General features: G+C 40.7%; 1 protein-coding gene across 5 annotated transcripts in view; it reads right to left on the reverse strand.

Moving 5' to 3' along the window:
• Positions 1 to 4,142: 4,142 nt before the first annotated feature.
• Positions 4,143 to 20,750, reverse strand: part of LOC114446655 (replication protein A 70 kDa DNA-binding subunit-like) — a 32,362-nt gene continuing 15,754 nt past the window's right edge. For 2 of the 5 annotated variants that reach the window (XM_028422341.1, XM_028422342.1), the window contains 6 exons: positions 20,459 to 20,607; positions 18,449 to 18,578; positions 11,217 to 11,393; positions 11,011 to 11,118; positions 10,737 to 10,823; positions 4,144 to 5,613 (listed from right to left, as the gene is read on the reverse strand). In XM_028422341.1, coding sequence (XP_028278142.1) covers positions 5,512 to 5,613; positions 10,737 to 10,823; positions 11,011 to 11,118; positions 11,217 to 11,393; positions 18,449 to 18,578; positions 20,459 to 20,607 — 753 coding nt within the window. In that variant the 3' untranslated portion in view covers positions 4,144 to 5,511. Of the gene's footprint in view, positions 5,614 to 10,736; positions 10,824 to 11,010; positions 11,119 to 11,216; positions 11,394 to 18,448; positions 18,579 to 20,458; positions 20,608 to 20,750 lie in introns of all 5 variants that reach the window. The other 3 variants (XM_028422340.1, XM_028422339.1, XM_028422343.1) reach the window with 2 other exon arrangements.

Consider the following 20,750-nt stretch of genomic DNA (forward strand, 5'->3'; position numbering starts at 1 on the left):
TGCCAGATACGACACATGTCTTTTTATGTTTATGTTAACAAATCATATAATTGTATGGACAGACGCCATCTGATAGGAACAATGCAGCGCCAAAGGTCAGAGTAAGGAGGGGTTGGGTATGGTGGAGTTTATGCAACATGGCGGACTTTACTCTAAAAAATAGGGTGGGGGTGGGTGGTAAAGATTATATTAAAACACACAAATTTATAACATTAACCTCATTTTACAAGGAAAACTGTCTTAAAATTATAAAGTCTAATCAATATGACATGAATTACCAATGATAACAGCATATTTGTGTCATCCAATGTCCCATCTCAAAGGTTTCGCTGTATATTTAAAGTTATAGGCTTGTCAGCCACTTTAAAAGTAGCTTTAAAGTTTGCAGTGGTAGCTTTATTGGTGCAGTTTTTAGAGTTTGTATACAGACTTTGGGGCAGCAGGCACAGAACGCATTAGAAGGAACAATATATCTAAATTAATTTTAAATGAAAACTGATAGATTCATATATTCAGTTTATTCCCAATAGGCTGAATAAATGCTTTCCACGTGTATTATAATGCATCTAACACTGGCTGTGTAAAATGTAATTTGTATAGTGCGCCCTCTGAAGACTCTCTCTGACTTCTCTGTAATTTAATCCTCACCTTATTATGAATTACTGCCATGTAAACATGTCAGTGTAAACATGTCAGTGTCTTTTCAATCTGTATCCACCGGGGTTGACCGCTTTAATTCAAATAACGGTCCATCACATGTTTGCTGTAAACTGGCTCAACGGCAATTTGAACTCTTTTTTTTTTTTTTTTTAAATCTCTGAAGATATCATGCACAAGTATGGACACACAGCCTTGGTGTGTGCATTGGCCTCTGGCTCTCCAGGATGAGCTTGAAAAAAAAGAAAATACATAAATCCCCTCGGGCCAAATCTGTTTATGATAGAGAGAGAGAGCGAGAGAGGGCAACAGGGGAGGTTTATTTAACTGGTTGTGGGTAGGAGAGAAACAAAGACAGAGAAGATGAGAGGCAGAGTGGATATAGAAATCAATGAACAGCTCTAGGAGAAATGATGAAGATTCTGTGGAAAAACAAGAGATACTGTAGGTGGACAGAGGAAAAGACAGATGACGAGAATAATGGGACAATGAGGGTGTTGAAGGGGGATTGAGTAAGAAAAAGAAGGAAGCAGGCAAGAATGGAAAGCAAAACAAAGGAGAGAGTGGCCTCCTACAACAGAGAGAAGTTAAGAGAGTTAAAGAGAAAAATCTGCACTTTAAGCTCCATGTGTAGCATGAAAGATGAGAGTGAAGCACAATAACCTGCTGCCTGTGGAGATCTCCTTTTTTTGGACTGGGATAACTGAGATCATACATACATTCATGCAGCAGCACACAGAGGCAGAAAACAGAGCCTATAAATACCCTCCTGAGTGTGAAACGTCCTTGATAGCACCAAAATCCTTGAGCAGAAACAGGCAGTCAAACTGTCTATTAAAATGTTCAGTGAGATCAGCCGGGACTGAAGTTGGCGAGCTGAGCGTCGGAGAAACATTTCTTCTATCTGCCAGTGGATGCATGTTGTGGATTAAACAAGAATTTTTAAGTTATGCACATCAAAGCACAACATGTAGATAGCTGATGGTGCGCTGGCTCACATCACTTTCTTGTATAACAAACACGCTGACCCCCTGGAGCACTTTTATGTTCACATATTTGTTTTGAGTCTGTTCAGATATAGACGAGAACTGATCTGATGTCTGCACACTTTCAGACAAAGAAACTAAAGTTTCATTTACTCTTACTGCAGTTTGTTTAATGTTCTCACACTGCAGTGGATTCAAACTATAACTTTCACTCTAAAGATTAAATGTATTGATTGCTAACTTGGACCCTTTTCCTTTTAAGTTTCTTAGTTTGTTTCTGTTTATAAAAAAACTTCAGTGTGTGTGTGTGTGTGTGTGTGTGTGTGTTTTATCTGTCTAAAACAGCTGTGATCTACAAGGTAAGTTAGAGCCCCAAGGTAGAAAGACTCAATTTTAGAAAACCTAACACATTTATTGTCAGCATTGTCCTCTCCTACATTTACATGCACACCCAGGACTCATGTGTAGGAGTGAGTGGTAGAGTCTTGGAGCTTTTGACTGTGGACTTGCGGGGCTGGAGTGTTGATTTGGGGTTGGGCCAGCTGCACTGTGTGTTATTCAGGGATCATGTCATGGATCTTGTCCATGCTAGATGGTCATTGGCCTCCCAGGACTGAAATAATCTTCCAATTTGCCACATTTTAATTCTGCAGCCCACTTCTCCACCCTGCTGTAAGCAGCAGTGTACATCACTACAGATGTTAGGGATGGCCTTCCACTTCCTTGTCCTTGTGGACCTCATAGAGACCGAGGTAGCAGACGTACACAGAGGTAGATGTTGTCCATTTTCTCAGTCACATTTGCAACAGCACTGCAGCGAAACCCACGCACTGAGGGGATTAAGCCAGATGTTAAGACAGAGTAAATGCCTCTCTCTCTCTCTTTGAGTGGCACACATAATGTTAACTCCTCCCCTGTGTTTTTCTGAAAGTCACTACCTACAGTCTGTCCATGCGACTGCAGTTGCTGAACGTTGAAATTACTGCCGTCATTCTGCCTGACGTTCTTAAGTGCACTTTCAGTGGTGGAACACAAACACAGACTGCGCGGGAATGATTCATTCATGAGTCTGTTAGTTAGCATGCTCACAGCCCCTCTCTCTGTAGGTATCCCCAACTCCACAGCTACATGGTGACTGCATGTTACCCACCTGTATAAACCTGCTCAGCTTACTGCTGTTAACACTGCTATCATCATCAGCATTATTACACTGTTGTAAGCAGTTTACAACTTACATTCATAGCTGTTTCTCTAACTCATAGTCCTTAGCAGGGCCTTCCCAGTGTCACAGAAACCATTGGGTTTCATACTGTAACACTGTAGGAACTCCCTCACATATGTAGAGTGCATATGAGATGACACGTTATGACTTGGTGCCATATAAATGGAGCTGAAGTGAATAACTAAGCTGCAGAAGTAGGAAATTATTTCCCTCTGACATCTTTGGCATGTACCAAACAGCTTCTGGCGGATTACGTCCACACTCAAAATGACAGCAGTAAATGAGGCCACAGGGCGCCGGAGTGAAGCCTGGAACTTCAAAATAAAAACCCCACTGACATTAGTTACAACACTAACAACAACAAAAAAATGTGTCTTTACATGTAGGATGTCTTTAACAGTGTAAACAAACGCCACATGTGTAACACCTGGAATAGGACTACACCTGTCCGAGGCTACAAAGAGAGAGACACACACACAGAGGGAGAGAGAAGGTCTTGACTGAACTACAGTGTGTTTTTAGATAAGGCTGCGGACAGATAGACTGTGATCGGGGCTGCGACCTCTGTGATAACCGCTGCTCATTTCCATTTACTGTCCTTGTAGCCTCACACACATTCTGCAGATAGAGACAAACTGCATATTCACCACGCCGAAGCTCCCACATTCCCAGAAAGAAGATATGCCAACCTCACCAGCATTTCACTTCACCACTGCTTTGCACGTCACATTCTGATAAAAGTCCTCGAAGGATAATAATAATATAAGAAAAAAAAGAAAGAATTTCTCCTAATCGCTTCACTGTGTCCTCCCCCCACAATGCCTCAGGGCTGGCTAAGGCTGCAGACTGACGTGTCGCCATCTTAAGTCTCAATCACCAGCAAGGCTTTAAGTTGGAAATGACTTTTTGATCTCCTGGACTCCTTTTTAGATTTGCTAAGCAGAACAGAGGGTTACACTGACTGCACCTACTTATTCCAGCAAATTAAACCAAAAAAAAGAAAAGATTTGATTTTTGACCTGGTAAGGTTTTGGAGAAAAAAGCCGGTGTCGCTCCGGATTAAGTGGTTTTATGTGCGACATTTGTATTTGTTCATCAAGTGACACATGATTCAAAAGCAACCTTTAATCATTCACTTAATTCACTTCAAACGGAGGCTTTGAAAAGCTTTCTGCATTAGTAAATGTTTGACCCAACACATTTAATGCATTAAGTCTGATTTTGTTGTCTTTCAGAAGTGATGATTAGAGACTACGACCTCAGAACACGCTGGAGAAATGAAGAAAAAGAAAGATAATGGAATAAGTTGAAGGAAAGGTGACACTGGGATAAAAAGATCAGTGTGCACATGTTTAATCTCCCAAACGAGCACACACGGTGCGGCAGGTAGGGGCTGGTACTGCTGGTGCTCAGGGAGAGAGAGCTCAGAGATCAGGCGGCTTGCTGCCAACATAAATCAGTGTCATGCCCTTGAGAGGCACCTTAGTAAAGACACGGCAGTGAGACTCTGCCCCTGTTTTCCCGTGTCTGGAGGTACAGTGATAAAAAGCAGTTTAAATGTTGGTACAGACGTTTGCCACAAAACCACAGAACGCAACTTGATGCCAGTGAAGTGTTGGTTCATCCTCAACAGGAAAACATGACATGGCGTCCATATTTCAGTTCTTGTGTGTATTTTTTTGGCCACATCTTTGTGTGTTCATGAACTCGTCGTGCAATAATGGGACTGGCTTTCCCTGTAAAATGTGTTTAATGTTAAGACTTTAAGAATCTTTACTGAACCCCTTAATGTCTGTTCTGTATGCCATGTCCAGCTATGATTAAAAACAAAAAAAAACTGTGGGCAAAAACTAAACAGTTCGCTGCATCAGGGGACCTCAGACCCCTGTTTGAAACTCTGCCACCTCTATCTCCTTACTTAGCTGTATCAATCCCCTGATGATCTCTCTACAGAGGAAGATCATAAAAAAAACCCATCAAGTCTAATTTATCAAGAGAATTCTGACCAGAAATTTTTAGAATTCTCTTGATAAATCAGACTTGATGTATTTGGCCTGCTGGGACCATACCAAGCTTTTTTTTTCTCTTATTGTGGCCTCCTTGGATAAATATTTAAAAAAAAAACAAAATTAAAAAAACAAACTGCCCACAGCTATTAGTTTCATGAAAGTTTAAGACATCACTGAATAAAACAAACACACTTCTTTCACCTTGATGCCATCGAATCCTTTTTTTAAATACACATTTCAACATTTGTAAAAGCCCAGAAAACAAACCAAACATATTATTCTAAAGCTCAAGAGAACATTTAAACATGCATCACAATTTAAAAATATAACACAATAAATCTCTCACTCAAATAAAACTGACATGCAAACCTAAGCAGCTCTAAAACAATGAACAGTCAAAACGCCATTAAATTAAGAGTGAACAGTCACTTCCACCGTGTCTCCAGAGAAGGAAGTGAGAAAGCAAAAGATCAGTCTTTTGTTTGGCTGCCAGGAGATCAGAGGACTCACTGCACCCTTCCTCTGCTGTCACAGTCAGATATGCTGTTATCTTGCAGCCGGAAAAGTCAGACTCAACTTACAGACCCGGTCAAAGACATGTTTAATTACCAAGCAGGGTGGGTGACCGGGACCAAGTTCAGTTTGCCATTTTGCGGATGTTACTGAGGAGCCTCCTGCTGTAATCCCTGTGGTCGATGGGTTGGACATCTAAGACGGTTACCTTCACTCGACTCTCATCCTGCAAAGGGAGGAAAAAAAATCCAGCGTTAAGAGCAGCAACATGTGATGAAGAGGTATCATTCACCTGTGTGACTGACATCCTTTAAACAAGCTGTGTAAAGTCCTCTAACTGGAGGTGGTTCTGATGAACCTCTCAACCACCTCCCTGCTATAATTGGCTCTTCTGTGCCAGCTGACACAACCTTTGGTGACTCTGAGGTCTTAAAATCTTTCCAAGTATGACACATCCTCAGAACAGGCACGTTTTGTTTTTGGTTTTCAGTTAAACCACAAAAAAGAAAGGCTGCCAAATCTGTGAGCCGAGTAATTTTGTTGAGCAGTGTAATGTTGGCAGTCGTGAGCCATCATGTTGTTAGCTCAGACTGAAGCAGAGAACAAATGCTTTATTTAAAATGGAGCATTGTGTGTTCCTCCTGTTGTGACATCAATGTACTAAAAAAAGCACCCTTTGTTTACCATTAAGGCCAATTTTGGCAACAATGCACACTTTTCTGCAAAACATAGATTTTACAAATGTAGATCTGTACTGTACTGAGTGTGAATAGCCTGAATATAGAAGTCATGGCCAATGATGGATAGTGTGAATAAAAGCCAGATGTTCTGTTTTTTTCTCTTCAGTGGACAGGATAAACACCAGAGTGATAAAATATGTACTCTATGTTGTTTTATTACAAATTAATGTAGGACTTTCAAGAATGAAAGGCGACATAGAAATGACTAATTACATTATGTAGGCTTTGAGTGACACGGTTCCACAGGCACCATCTGTGTACACTTGACTTCATACTCACTAAATAATAATAATAATAATAATAATAATAATAATAATAATAAAGAGTGTAGCACATTTTCATTAAAACCACAGTCGCCATTAAAGGGATTAATGTGGAGAAAATTCATCAATCAATTAGTAATTCAGCCAGCATTGACAATTTAACACTCATCCGTTATCACATGTGATTCCTCGCCTCCATTTGTATTTTCAATTTGCATCGAGCTGACCGTAGGCAAATTAAACAATACGGGGGGCCGTCAACACAAAGGTTCCACTTGACAACTTATTTAAAAATAATGTCTTCCCAATGACAAGCTATACTCTGCAAATGAAAGGGCTTAATCTAGTCTGTGTTGACTAAAATTCTGATCACATCTGGAGAAAACAATTACTCAGCCGCCCGACAGTCACCCTTGTTTCAGATGTCAAGGGGAAATGGAGTGCTTCCATAAAGTAATAAATAAATTCATCTATTTATACACATGCAAACTAGTCAACACACACACACTGATCACAATCTAAAAATAAATTAATGAGATGCTGAGCTATAAACTACATAATGTCGAGGAGCCTTGCGGAGTACTAGGTTAGGACAACGTGTGGTAAAGAAGTGATATTAACAGGAAGAATCCAGCTAGGACCAGCTTATGTATCCTCCATAGAGCCCCTTTATGTGATAGATTACATGACTCGTATCAATCTGAGCGAAGACAAACACATTCATACAGCTTTTTTGGAGGGATAGTAACGTGTCATCTACAGAGAAGTGGAGTTGTGAAAGTTGGACCAATTTTCTGATGCCTTTTTCACACACCGAGGGAGCAAAGGCCTGAATGTGATGCTAACGAGGGCTGCTACGAGTGCAGTTTATTAATGATGTCAACTGACTGTGTTAAGTGTGTACTTGGCTCTGAATGGCCTGTGTGTTGCCACAGAGCAGGAAAAAGCAGGTCCCCTGTGACACTAATGCATTCAATGAGACAAAAATCAATCCATTCACGTCAGACAGACACACAAACACACACTGCGCTCGCACACAAACACACACAACGCACACCTGCAGGTGCATTTACACATCAGCTCTTTTAATTACTGGATCAATCCAATGGTTAAAAATCAGATGCAGAAAAGACAGATTATTTATTTGTAATGGAAAAACTTCTTAAATAACAGACTAATTAAGGTGGAAAAACTACTACTTCAAACAAACTGTGCAGCTTAATATTTATAGCTGACGACAAAACATTTGGGATTTCAGAGTATTTTGCTTGTTAAGAGCAAAACTGTGTGATTTGTCATCTCTGCTCTGCCCTAAAATAAAAAAAGACAAACTTCAGTTTATGTGTGAGAAAAGTTCAAACAGCAACTTTAAAGTATGATCTAAGCATGGCTATTATTTCTGTCCTGTTATAAAAAACGACGACGCACATATTTAGTGACTTCATTAATCTTGTTAAGCTCTGGCGTTTCATTAAGTTGTTCTATTTTTGTGGAAACACTGTGCTGGCTGTCTGATCTCCGTCTGAGGCTGAGGCAGAACTGAGCAAGTGGATCACAGTCACTCTGTTCGGTGCTTCTGAACGTTCTGTAAACTTTAACTCTACTTTGTGAAATGATTGTTCTGGCTTTAGAGTGATTCTCACCACTTTCTGCAATACAAAAATGTGAACGAGGTACAAAGTACAGAGACCTACAGCTGTTTTTCTCTTTCTGTATGTGGTTGTTAAAGTCTAGAAATGTCAGCATCACCTGTTCTGAAATGCTGCCCCCACTTACACGAGCACAGCACTGACAGCTCCAACCACTTAATTAAATTAATTTATCTATCTTCTCTGCTGTACACCCAGCCATTAATTACTGTGACTCATGACCACACCACATTTTTCATTGTTGTACCTTGGACAGTTCATGTCTATACACAATGAATTCAGCACCAAGCAGCAACTGTTCAGAGCTGAAGTGCCAAACACTGCAGTTCTCTAAGTGACCAGCAGTTTTAAAAGCAGAAAGTTGTGCATAATGAAGGGTGTGACAGCTCTGAATGAAAGGCGGTGCTTTGCCAATATCAGACTTACACGGAGGAAAGCACTGCCGGGTTGGGGTCTGGTTGGCTCACCTTGTAATGTATGTGTACCCAGACTTTTCTCTAAATCATATTTATCATATTGTGTACTACTTTTCTTTCTTGTTTAAAAACATTGTTCTGGCATTCTGCTTATTGTATTTATAGTAAATGACAGGAAAGTGGAAAGAGAGAGAGACAGAGAGAGAGAGAGAGAGAGAGGGGCGACATACAACAAAGGTCTGAAAGGAACCACACTGTGGCTGTGCTACTAGATGAGTGACTGAGTGACCTCTGATGTATATTCTTGATGCTACTGGCTTAATGTCTTAAATGATTTTTTTTGTGTGAGGAATCAATTCAACCCATGACTATAACATGGGTTCTATGTTCTTTCGTTGTTTTTTAGCAGCTTGCAGCAGTTGTATGCTGACATTTACTGTAAGCAGTCAGTCGGGCTCATTCCACTTCACATGAAAAGGCTCCTCTTTACTGCAATAAACATCACTGTGCATTAAATTAGCCTGCCGCTGTGAGAAATGTGCATTCTTGTGTGCAGAGGCTGAAAGGCAGTATTCTGAAAAGGTTGTACATTTCCAGACTGTGAAGAATGGCTCATGAACTCTGTGTACTATTCCTTGAGGTCAGGACACAGACCATACAAAGCTCGTCCTCCATCTCAATCATTCCACTCTGACTCTCGGTATGTGCCCCAAGTAGCAAATTAGCCTCTGAATAATTAAGCTAATTAGGCTTAGACTGACAATAGCTAAATGCTAATTAGTGCCTAATTAAGAGAAATGAATCCACAGCTGTATTTGTTTTCTGGTACCCAAAGTGCACTAGCTATAGTATATAACAACTCCCTTGTTGACCTGATACTAATTGAAGTGATTCTGTGATTCATGTTGTGTGACTGACAGTGTGTTATGATTATACTGCGCATCGTGTTTTGTGGCTTTACATGCCTGGGGCCGCAGTTCTGAAGAAAAGAGGGGCTGAGAGTGGCTTATTCATGGATGGCATCCACTTCATTAATTAAAACACACAAACCCCATTTATCATGCATTAACATCGAGCAAACAGTTAATGCCTTCATTTACAAATGTGTTAATATGGTCACCTGCAGCTGACATCGGAAATGAACAAGCTAATGTGCACCTTCATTAGCTTTGTGTGCTGTTCCTTAAAGGGTCAGTTAAGGTTAAAGAGGGAAAGATGGATTCTACAAAATAACTGCAAGTTTATTATGGTATTTTTTTTACAATTCTCTGTAAAATCATTACTACAGTCAGTGTTGGAAATTGCACTTCACCCACAGCTTCTACGGCTGGCTGCAAAAGCACAACACTCCCCATAGCCCTCCATGTTAAAATGGGCAACTTTACAGCATTATATCTGTACAAGGGTTCATGTTTTTAGAACTTGATCATTGTAATTATACTACGATGCATATTTCTTAGCATAGACACACGACAAGCTGACAGGCACAGAGAAAGCTTCCTGCTTCTGCGCCTGTATACCTGCCTTTGTGCTCCACCTCTTTGCCTGTATTTAGGTGGACTGTCAGAGCCTCTCACAGGCGTCAAACAGCTTTAGAAACCTACAGATGATGTCACAGACTTATAAACAGTCTATGAGCCTGCTTTATGACACTGAGCTACACTACTAACCATCATATAATGGTGATGACATCACACAGGATTTGTCTGTCTTTCAATACAGTTTATGGTATTCGCAAGCTTTAACATGACACAGTTAAAAGGGTGTACTAAGAAAAACACAGGCCTGTGTGTGATTGACACATACTATTGTTACATGTTATGGTGACATTTTCGTAATTGAAACTTGTTCACTATCAACAAAGAAATGTCCTAGACGCTCAGATCTATGTACTGCTTTTCTTTCTTTTCTTTTTTATTTATTTTTTTTTGAGCATGAAATTGACCTTAAATAAGACCATTTACTGTTTTTATAACAGAGCTACTTGTTTGCAAGCTGGTTATTTTTGAAAGCTCATTTTTTCCAGACCCATTATTGGTGTGTGGGAGAAATAAAATGCCGGCTGGTGTATTTGTTCCAAACAGTGATAACACAGCTGTCTGTGGCAGACATGCATGAGCTAATCAAGGCAGAATATTCTTTGCAAGATCACTGACAAAACACTTGCAGGACAATGATGTGCCACCATTGTGTCGTTATATTCTGCTCTTTTTATTCCTGGGAATCTAAATTGCAGTGCATTATAACAAACTCTATTGTGCTCCAATTCATTGCTACTTACATTATATGTCTCCAGCTTGACTCTGTTATGAAAGATGTGGGTTGTGAAGTTGGCTTTCTGGAAGACTTGATCAAATGCAGCTTCATCCTTTGGAACAAACACATAGACACAAAAGGTGAACACAAAGGCAGGGGCAAGCAGTTTACAGGAAGTAGTCTGTTACAGTTAGAGCTCCTGGCAAAATAGTAAAGGCAATTTTCATGTCAGATGTAAACACACTACTTTTAAGAAAGCTGTGCGTGGTGGTTTATCTGTGTGTGTGTGTGTGTCTCACTGTGTCTCTGAGCTGTCCCAGCGTTTCTGCACTGTGACCTAACAGGACCTCAGCTGTCTCCTGGAAGCATGTCACCCACTGGTTATCCCCGAAGTCTCCTAAGTTGGCCTGAGAGTCACACAGAAGAAGTTGATGGTTATTTATGTGTGTATGTGTCAGCACTGCATATGTGACAGGCGTTAATGATGTGCTCTGTATGCACTTACAGAGAGTAACAGCCTGTATTTGAAGTTGGGGAACTCTCGGTTACACTTTTCACAGCGGTACAGTCCGTTGTGCTGGTCTATGACCTTCTTTTTGCAGTCGGCAGATGGACAGCCCTGGTACAGACAATTCTCCTTACGAGTGTAAAGCACTGTCGCCACACAGCAGAAGTAGTCCGCCTGAAAGAAGACAGCAAATACTAAGGAGGAATCAATCTAATTAAAGATGCAGTGAACAGTACTAATTGGGCCTGGAGTGGTTCATCCATCAATATGTTTTTATTTTTGAGTGAACCAGTAACACAACATGTAGATTTCTTACAATGAAAATTAATGAAATCTTTTCTATAAAAATGTTAATACAAAATCAAAGAAGCTCTCAAACACGAGAAGTGTGACCTAATTGTCTCTTGTAAGGCAATTCAAGAGTCATTTGGGCAGATGAAATGGAAAATAATGAAACAAATCCTGTTGGTTTTAGGAGATACCCATGACTGCATTTTCCCCTCAAGTTATTGGATTTTTGTGCAGGTAGGTCAAACCTGGAACTGGGACTAGGTGGTGCTGCTGAAGCTACTAAATTTATGGCAAGTTTTTGGTTGAGTTTTTGAATAATGCAAGGCCTTCAAATTAACAATTCGTTTGATCTAAGAAAAATAGTGAAGAATAATAAGAAGTCCTTTTATTGCAACAGGGCCTCTGCACCCCGCTCAGTGCTCGGGCCCTCATTACAGGGACAGAGACGGATCAATGAATTTACCAAATCACATCAAACTGCTGCAATGTGAATGTATCAGAGACTGCAGTTTATTTGCAGGTGCTAGACTCTCACACAATATTGTGTACTGAGGAGGAGTCTAACCAGCAAATGAAGTTACGTGAGTGCCACCTTAAGCAAATCACAAGCAGACATGTTTCAAATACCATCAGATTAACTGTCACATGTAAAAGCAGCAGTGAAACTACCCCCACTGGAGCTGAAGACAATGTAGCACTTTGATTCCACAGATAATTAACACAGACTCACAGCAGTATAGTTCAAGTCAGTGTTAAGTGACAGAACACAGAAACAATGCTGCAGGAGGGAGGTAGAAGAATCAGAGAACCAGTGTTAACGAATAATCAGCGCCTCTCTCATCTGAATGAGGTATTGCTGAGAGATAAAAAGATATGTAGAATTATAGCAGTGTATTGTTCCGGGCAGTGTGTGTATACTGTTATTATATGTTAACTTTTTTTTAACCTGAAAATACTTCAAGTCCCTATAGTAATCATTTCCTGTCAGTTTTGATTATATAAACTGTAAATTTTCTCACCCTTCAAATGTTGTGGTTACACTCTATAAAACCCACTGATGGATCTGAGCCTGAGGCTGACAGCTACCAATAATAAGAAGAAAGATTGCTTCTTGTGGTCAATAAATAAAGATTATTAGATTAGACTGGATCAACACCTTCCATCTGTACACTTTGTTACATGAACAAAACTTGAGTGGGGCGTTTTCTTTACAGGCATGTTTTTGTGTGTGCTCTAGGAGAAACAGCCTGAGCTTTACAAAGACTCTGGTGAACTTTTCAAAGGAAGCCAATCTTTAAGGTCCAGTGAATGGACCGGGACATGACATCTCATCAAAGCGTTTGTTATGTAGGAGGCAACATGTTGGTTGATGAAAAAGATGCCAGGTGGCACAGGCTGTAAGCACACAGTGACTCATCACCACTAGTCCACAGTACAGCAGTTAAAAAAAATCAGAAAAGACTGGTGGGGTTCAATGAACAATTCCAGAGCAGTCAAGGCTTCAAACTATTGCCTGTCGGAGAAAACAGAAGATGACTGTGGAGGCTGGCCTTTTCTTTTGCGCTGGATGACTGAACAAAAGGGAGACACTGGTTACAATAAATAAACAACAAACTGTTGTTAATTGCTTTAAATGTCTCCAGCTCTGCAGCAGGGTTGGTTGGTTGGTGGGGGCATGTAACATCTAAGAGCTTAGTTCAGGTGTCACGCTCACGTAGAGACACGTAGGTACCTGTAGGTGTTAATTAAGACAGGGAATTAACAGGAAACGAGTGCAGAGTGGACACATGACAAATGAGAGGAGATCTTGATACATTCGGTTCTTGTGGGAGCATGTACTGTATATGGAGACCTTCAAAAGGTTGAAGAGAGGCAGCTGGACGTGATGAACTGATGAAGCTGCTTGGAGGAGCTGCAAAATATCTTCAAGAAAATTCTACAAGTCCAGATGCCTCGCTTCAACGTTTTGACTGAAAATGACCTGGATGACTGAGAATCTTCATTGACATGTCTATAGAGACCCAGATCTGATCCCTGAGGGACTCCACGTGGCGAAGAGGCAGCGTTTGACTGTGAGATGGGCAGTAAACCAATAATAGACTGGATTGGGTACCATTACACCTGTTATTTGCAGCCATTAAAACATCATTTAAGACCTTAAGAAGAGCTGTTTCAGAGATGTAGCTTAGAGAAACATTTGACATTAAAAGAAACAGTCATCAGCAATCTTGTGATGATGTTTTGTTCTCCTCTAAATGTACAAGTTCTCTTTGAGCATTTTCTTTTATTATCACAATTCACAACTTAAAATGTCATGCAACCAAAGTGAGAAAAAAAGTGAGATGAAGAGGTCCCGCTTCTGGTGCAGGCAGCTATTTTGAGGAAAAAGCAGCTAAGGGGGAAAAGAGACGAAAAATTTGAAAAAATAAAAATAAAAATAAACTCAGATCAAACTTGGCGTCATCTGTAAAACTGCTGCCAACAAGTCAGTCCAGCTGGTCGATGCATGCTGTTTACACATCTCTATTTGACTTCCAAACAATCTTGGAACAGTTTAAAAAGAGAGCAGAGGGAGTTTGAGTATTCTTTGCATAATAGATGCAAGATGAGAAGAGTCTCCAGCTCCATCTCGCTCTCTAATACAGAAACAGTGCTAATGTGCAAGCACACGCGCACACACACGTGCATGCTGATATATACACATGACTATAATGCAAGGTTATATGCAAAGAGCCGACTTGAACGTTTGCAATACAGATACAATGGGTTAAACTTCTTTCGGTTATGAATTTAAATTGAAGTGTACACAGTCAAACAGAATCAAATTAAAATGCAGCGATGTTGCTGTAATTTAAACAGATATTAGCACCTTAGGCGGCAGAACTCACACTGGTAAAATCAACAGCTAAAAAGGAAAGAAATGCTAATTCAGGGGGGGAAAAGGGTATTCTCTCATCCGGTGGAGAAGTGAGGCATTTGATTTCCATAAATATAAATACATACAGAATGCACACGGCAGATGAACTGCGTCTCATTGGAAAGAAGAAGCACACACGTGTACACAAGCATACACAGCACAATGTGATATATGTGAGGAGCCGCAGAAGAATCCTTTTTTTTCCCCACCACATTCGCCACAGGGTATTTCTCTTTACACCAGGAGAACAGGTCTTAAACAAGATGTTGGAATTGCAGCCAGAATTTCAAATGAAATGCTTTAAAATGCATTCTAAACAACGACTACAAGCTCTAGCAGGGCCAGACTCATTACTAATGTTGGCCTAAATGAGTCTATCAAAGACTCCTTTTCTAGGATGCCGGCCAAATTCACACACACACACACACACACACACACACACTGACTGAGATACGCTGTTCCTCCGTTATACAACCCACACTTTCTGCAAAATGTTTAATAAGAGCACTGAATGTGAAAAGGCCATTGTGTTCTGCATCCCTTGTGCGAGGGCTGGTGCTGTCCTGTGTCCCTGTGACCTCTACAGATACTGTCAGTCAGACTTAGAGCTCTCTGACACTTTTCCCCCGCTAGCCAACACTGACTCACAGCCTCATAATCTGTCCACCCATCCATCTACACAGTACCCATGCCACGCAGCAAGAATCCTTCCGAAACACTTAGTAAGAAGGTTTTTTTAATTAGGATACTTTCTCCCGTTAGCAACAGCCCTCTCCCCCTCAACACTTCGCTACCATGTTTCCGGCCGCGTGCCTGCCTCATCACATTTCGCAGAGTTGGGCAGACTGGAGTGCTGGAAGCCTGAAGAGGTGGGAAGGCGATGGGTAGAGACGGTGGTAGAAGGGTGGCCGTAGCACAAAGAAAAGAACAGTCTGCTTTTATTTGGGAAGGCTCATTGAGGACTCCTGGTGTTGGCACATGCTACAAACAATGCAGGGACAGAGGTCAGTAGGATCTGGACCACAGTGATTCCATCAAAACTAAACCACTCCAAATAAATCCCACTGCATTTGTCATCATCCCTCCACTTCGCTTCCTGTGTGTTTTCTTTCCCTCTGTTGTACACAGAGGCCTCGAGGCAAAGTCTCAACCTTAAGCACGCTGAGGAGAACCTAGAAAAGCAGCATAACTAACACTACACACAAAAACAAAAATCTGTGCTTAAAGATTCATAAACACACACACACACACACACACACAGTTCTGAAAATAGTTTTCATTCTTATCACACCAAATCCCTGTGTCACCTTCTGGCACCTAAATGCAATTAAAATTTGTATGTGGAAGGGCAACCAAGTGAAAATCTACTTCACATAATTGACGTGGCTGCACATGCCAACTTTAATGCTTGTCCCAAAACCCCAACACACACATTGCTACATTAATTAGAAATGGCTTGTACACTTATATCCACACACGCACACAGACACACACACAGATACAGGCACACATACATAGGTAGAATGTCAAATTAGATTCCTTCAAACTATAAACTAATGATTTGGGTTCCATTATTATAACCAAAGCTGCTGCCTCAGAGTGTGTGATAGACAACCTTCTTAAAGCTGTTCAATTACACAAACAGTCGGGGGGAGACAGACAAAAAAGAGAGAAATGAGGACAACGACAATAAGGGAAAAAAGAGGATGATTTCTCACCCTTCAACTCTTTCAGCCTTCAGATCTGCCAGTTAACTTTTTCTATCTGTATGTCCCCTTCCTCCCCTTCATCACCTCTCTCTTTTAGTCACCACACTCTTCATCTTTTTTTTCTCCCTTTGGCCTTGCAGCTTCCCATCCTTCAAACGTAGGTTTGTAAGTGACATGAAGTTTAAGTGGCTGTGCCTGCCTTTTCTACTCATCTGTCACTCTTGCCACAATTTCCCGTCCATGCTGCTTCCCTTCTGATAATGTTATACCCTATAGGCTTCCTCCACCTCCAACACATAATTAGAAATTTTTATTAGTAACAACATTGATCTTCAAGCTACCCAGTAAGTGGCTTCCAATTACAAGCGAGCAGTAAGGGAGTCTAATCTGAGATAAAACTAATTAATTAGATAGAAAGTTTAGGAGTAGCACATACCACTTACATGCACTTTATTTTGCAGGAAGCAGGATAACTCTGTGCAACAGCAGTATTTAAAATAGTACACAGTTCAAGTTCTCAGCGTTCCTACATGCTCTTCCAATGGCATCCGTCAAAACAGCATATATGTGAGCATCACTATCTTCCAGCCACAGCTAAAAGAAGAGAGGCGTGACCCTAATCCATGAAGTCATACCAAGGCACAGCCAAGAGCTGCGCTGTTTGCATTGAATGGAAGACTGACTGTGGATTTGTGTTTGTCTAAATGCTTACATTCAAATGAGCCTGAGCAACAGTCCGGTTTAAATTAAACTAAAACCCATGTCTGTTTACATTAAATCTTCTGTCGTGATTATCCTCGGTGGCCTTCAAACACAGCATGACCCTGTAGCGTTTAGCAACATGGTTGTTTTGGAGCACATTCAATTGAAACGGCTCTACTGGCGTGACTATATTCAAGACCTGTAAATCAGGTCAATGAAAGGTTTTTGCAGAAAATGAAGCCAGTTTTAAGTGATTTTTTTAAGCAGCAAAAAACTGAAACCAACAGGGAAGTTACTCACCCAGCTGACTAAATTAGATTAAGGTTTAAAGTTTACACTGCACATAGCCTACACCTGTTTGCCTATTTTTTTGGTTTTGCTGGGTGTTAATGGTGTCAAGTGCTGCCAAGATGCCAAACATCACAGAGGGTTCATCCATGTTTATAAAAAGTCTTTAGAATAGTTGGAGGATGAATTTTAGAGGAAATTGTCCTGGTTTTCAAGGTCATATGATTGGTCTATTTAGGTTTTCTGGATTTCGACAATAATGGCTGTAAAGCTGAGAGTGAATCTCTGCTGTTGTTTACACTGTATGTAGTAAGAAAGAAAAAGTAAATGCAAGATTTATGCGCTGGCTTCACAGTCCAGCAACTTAATGGATTTATTGTCCCAGTTTAACTCTAAACTTTGTTGCAACCCAGCTTTAACTCCTTAATTCTCCAGGACTGGCACCTAAAGCCAATGTTTACTGTGCTCGTCTAACAAGCCTGAAAAGATTTGTTGTACTGTAGCTATGCTGATGTTACATCATCTGCACAGGGTTTCTTTCATTCCTCTTCAAACACCAGCCAGCTGCCCCAGCGAAAGAAGGATTTTCTGACTCATGTCAATGTGCTTCCAATCAAGAAGTCTCTCCAACTACAACTGCAAACTCAAATAACAAGATTTATTTCTTGTCATTGCACACCTCATGGTTTAACTTCCATCTGATCTACTCTGCTGTGTGACAAGAAAATAAACCAATTTCTAGCCCAAACATGTTGAAAGTAAAATCAGTTACTTTGAATTTATATAATAAGCCTTACATTCAGTCTTTACTGCAGAGGTCACTCTACAACCAAAGCCAATAAAACAGTGAATCCTTACAATATGACACATTATAAGTGGAAATCTTTGGTTGAATATCTTTGAAAATCTCTGAAAATCTCAGAATATCTATGATAAGCGAAGCAAGGTGTTGGTAAGAAAAATAAATTTGAAGCTGTAGAATTATCCAGCTCTTCGTTGCATACAAGATTCCAAACAATCTCCCACGCACAGTTACACAAAGATACTCAGTGCAAGCATTCTTTCGAGGTACAGACACAAAAAACATTTTAATAAAACCTGTGGCTTCTAATAAACATATCATATTCACTACAGATCTAGATATCCTGAGAGGTTCTGAAAAAACAAGCACATGTAGGCCTATCCATTAAAATGGCGAATTCATTTGGTTTCTATATTTATATTTATTGAAATTTGGGTGAACTAACCCCAAACCTTATTTTATACTGACCTCTTTTGAAGATTAATGCTCTGTGTGTGTGTGTGTGTGTGTGTGTGTGCACCTTCTCACTGTGTCCCAGCTGCTCACTCTTCACATCGCTCAGCATCTTCCAGTTCGTCGTTATCCCGCTGCCCGATGATCTGACTTCTGTGAGCGACTGGCTGTCGACAGCATAGCCTCCCTGATCATACCTGCAGTAGAAACAATAAGACGTGTACATATAAATGTATGCATACATGTTGGTGGAAGTTGTGTATATACATGTGAAGAACAAAGTGTGAAAGCAGGTATGAATGTGTGTTAAACTTGTGGAGGAGATACTGCACTGAATTACTCACTGCATTGCGTGAGTTATTATGTAAATGCCACGAATTACTCCCCTTATCCCTAAACTGATTTACAGCCACAACATCCATCTCTGGAAATATATTTGATCTGACGTCTGGCTGTCTATCACAGACACATGCATTAAAAGATCAATCCGCCTTTTACATTTACATATATTACTGTCTACATATATTCACATCTCCTTCATTAACCAAAGAGAAAAACAAAACGTGTCAATCTCTCTTAATGACTATGTACTCCATCTATAAACACATCTACCTTATAACAGTCTCTCTAAAATCTTAGTGCATCTGCACGACTCCTTGTCTGTACTCTAACAGAGCCGAGCAATCTAATCAAGGCATCATCCAAATTCATCAGAATAATGCACAAATCAACACATCGCCACAGGAACTAGAGTGAGACAGACACTCTTTACCTATGTAAAGCACAAGGCTAAAATGTTAAAAGAAGTGGAGAACACTCCTGTCTGCTTCTTGAATAACTTCATTGTCATTCGTTCACCGCCGTCAGAGTATAAACTGGCGAGAGAACCAAACAGCGGCAGAGATCAGGGGGAAAAGCCAGGGATTAGAGAAGAATGGAAGGAGTGATGAAAGGAAGGAGGGTGCTGTTTCTTAGTTATTTAGCCCTTTGAATGTCAGGATGAGATGGTGTATTGACCAGAGACTAATAAGACCAAGATTAAAGCTGCAGCAATGGAGCCTGCCCCTCCTCTTTACCCAGCACACACAACTAACTGCTATACCTCATATAATGCAACCACAAAAATGGCTACAGCTTCGGTGGGGGACAATTAGTAACACAAGTGAAATTCTTAACAGTACGATGCCCACAGGTAACAACACACACACACACACCCTTTTATTTACTGTATTCACACTTTGAAGCTGTGAAAGTGTTATTTGACGCACATTCTTACCTAAGAATAGCTTTCAAGTGTAACACACAGGCAATCATATGCATGCTGAAGCACTGTTGTGTACACGCACACACACACACAAATGCATTTATATTTCAGAGGTGGCCAGACTTAGGAACAGCCTTAATGAGTGGATGAGTCATAATTCAAAATCCCTGCTAGTAGGAATCCAGTTTGATGCGGCTCTCTGTGTCCCCATCTGTCTGAGAACGTACAGTAGCAGTTCAGAGCTGAATTCCAGAAATATCTCCACTCTGCTTTTCTGTTATTCCCTCCTGTCAACATCCTGTCTGGAATCCCGCTGAGAATGAAGGGACACATACCAGCAGTCTCCTGACATGTGATCACCAGGTTTTCACACTAAATATTGTCTCTGTGTGTGTATATGTGTGTGTTGGTGTGTGTACCATGTCTTGCTTAGACTGTTGTTTCTGCTATTTCAAGCAGCAATTGCAAAGATTGTTGTTATCAACAGACTGTGAACAAATAACAGCTATGACATCCATGGTGCAGCAATATCTGCTGAAGTTAGCATGCTATACTACAAGAGAAGAGGTAGTAATGGACAAAATGTGTCTGTATTTAGTATAGATATCCTCCAACAACCAATCTATATAGGGATCTTCTACATAAGCTAAGTGGCTGTGGATTGCTTTGCAGAAGGCTCCTGAGACCAGGCTTCTTTTAACAAACTGGCCATTCAGCGATTTCTCTTGTAGTGGAGTCATTTGTTGGTCTGTTAATATGTTAGATGGTTGTGCATGTGATTATTGGTGTATGGTTGCACAGCGAGTGACTCACCAGGCCCTCAGTGAAAAGGCCGCCGGTATGTCTGGGTTGACCATGACTGTTGAGCTAAACAAAGCAGAGAGAGATATGCCTCCAAAATCAGACAAGCGAGCTCCTTTGATGGCAACCACCGGCTGCCCAGAGCCGTCAAACTTTTCCGCCTGGAGGAACAAAAAAAAAGCAAGAAAGGAAAACACGGCGTCAAAGATAGTAATTGAAGAGAGAGAATATCAGGCAGCAAAAGGCAGCTGTGTGTTTGTCTCTTATATACTGAGATTGTGTGTGCAGCTTGGAGACACCAGAA

Source organism: Parambassis ranga, chromosome 14 (assembly GCF_900634625.1).
Source record: "Parambassis ranga chromosome 14, fParRan2.1, whole genome shotgun sequence".
NCBI classification, from domain to species: domain Eukaryota; kingdom Metazoa; phylum Chordata; class Actinopteri; family Ambassidae; genus Parambassis; species Parambassis ranga.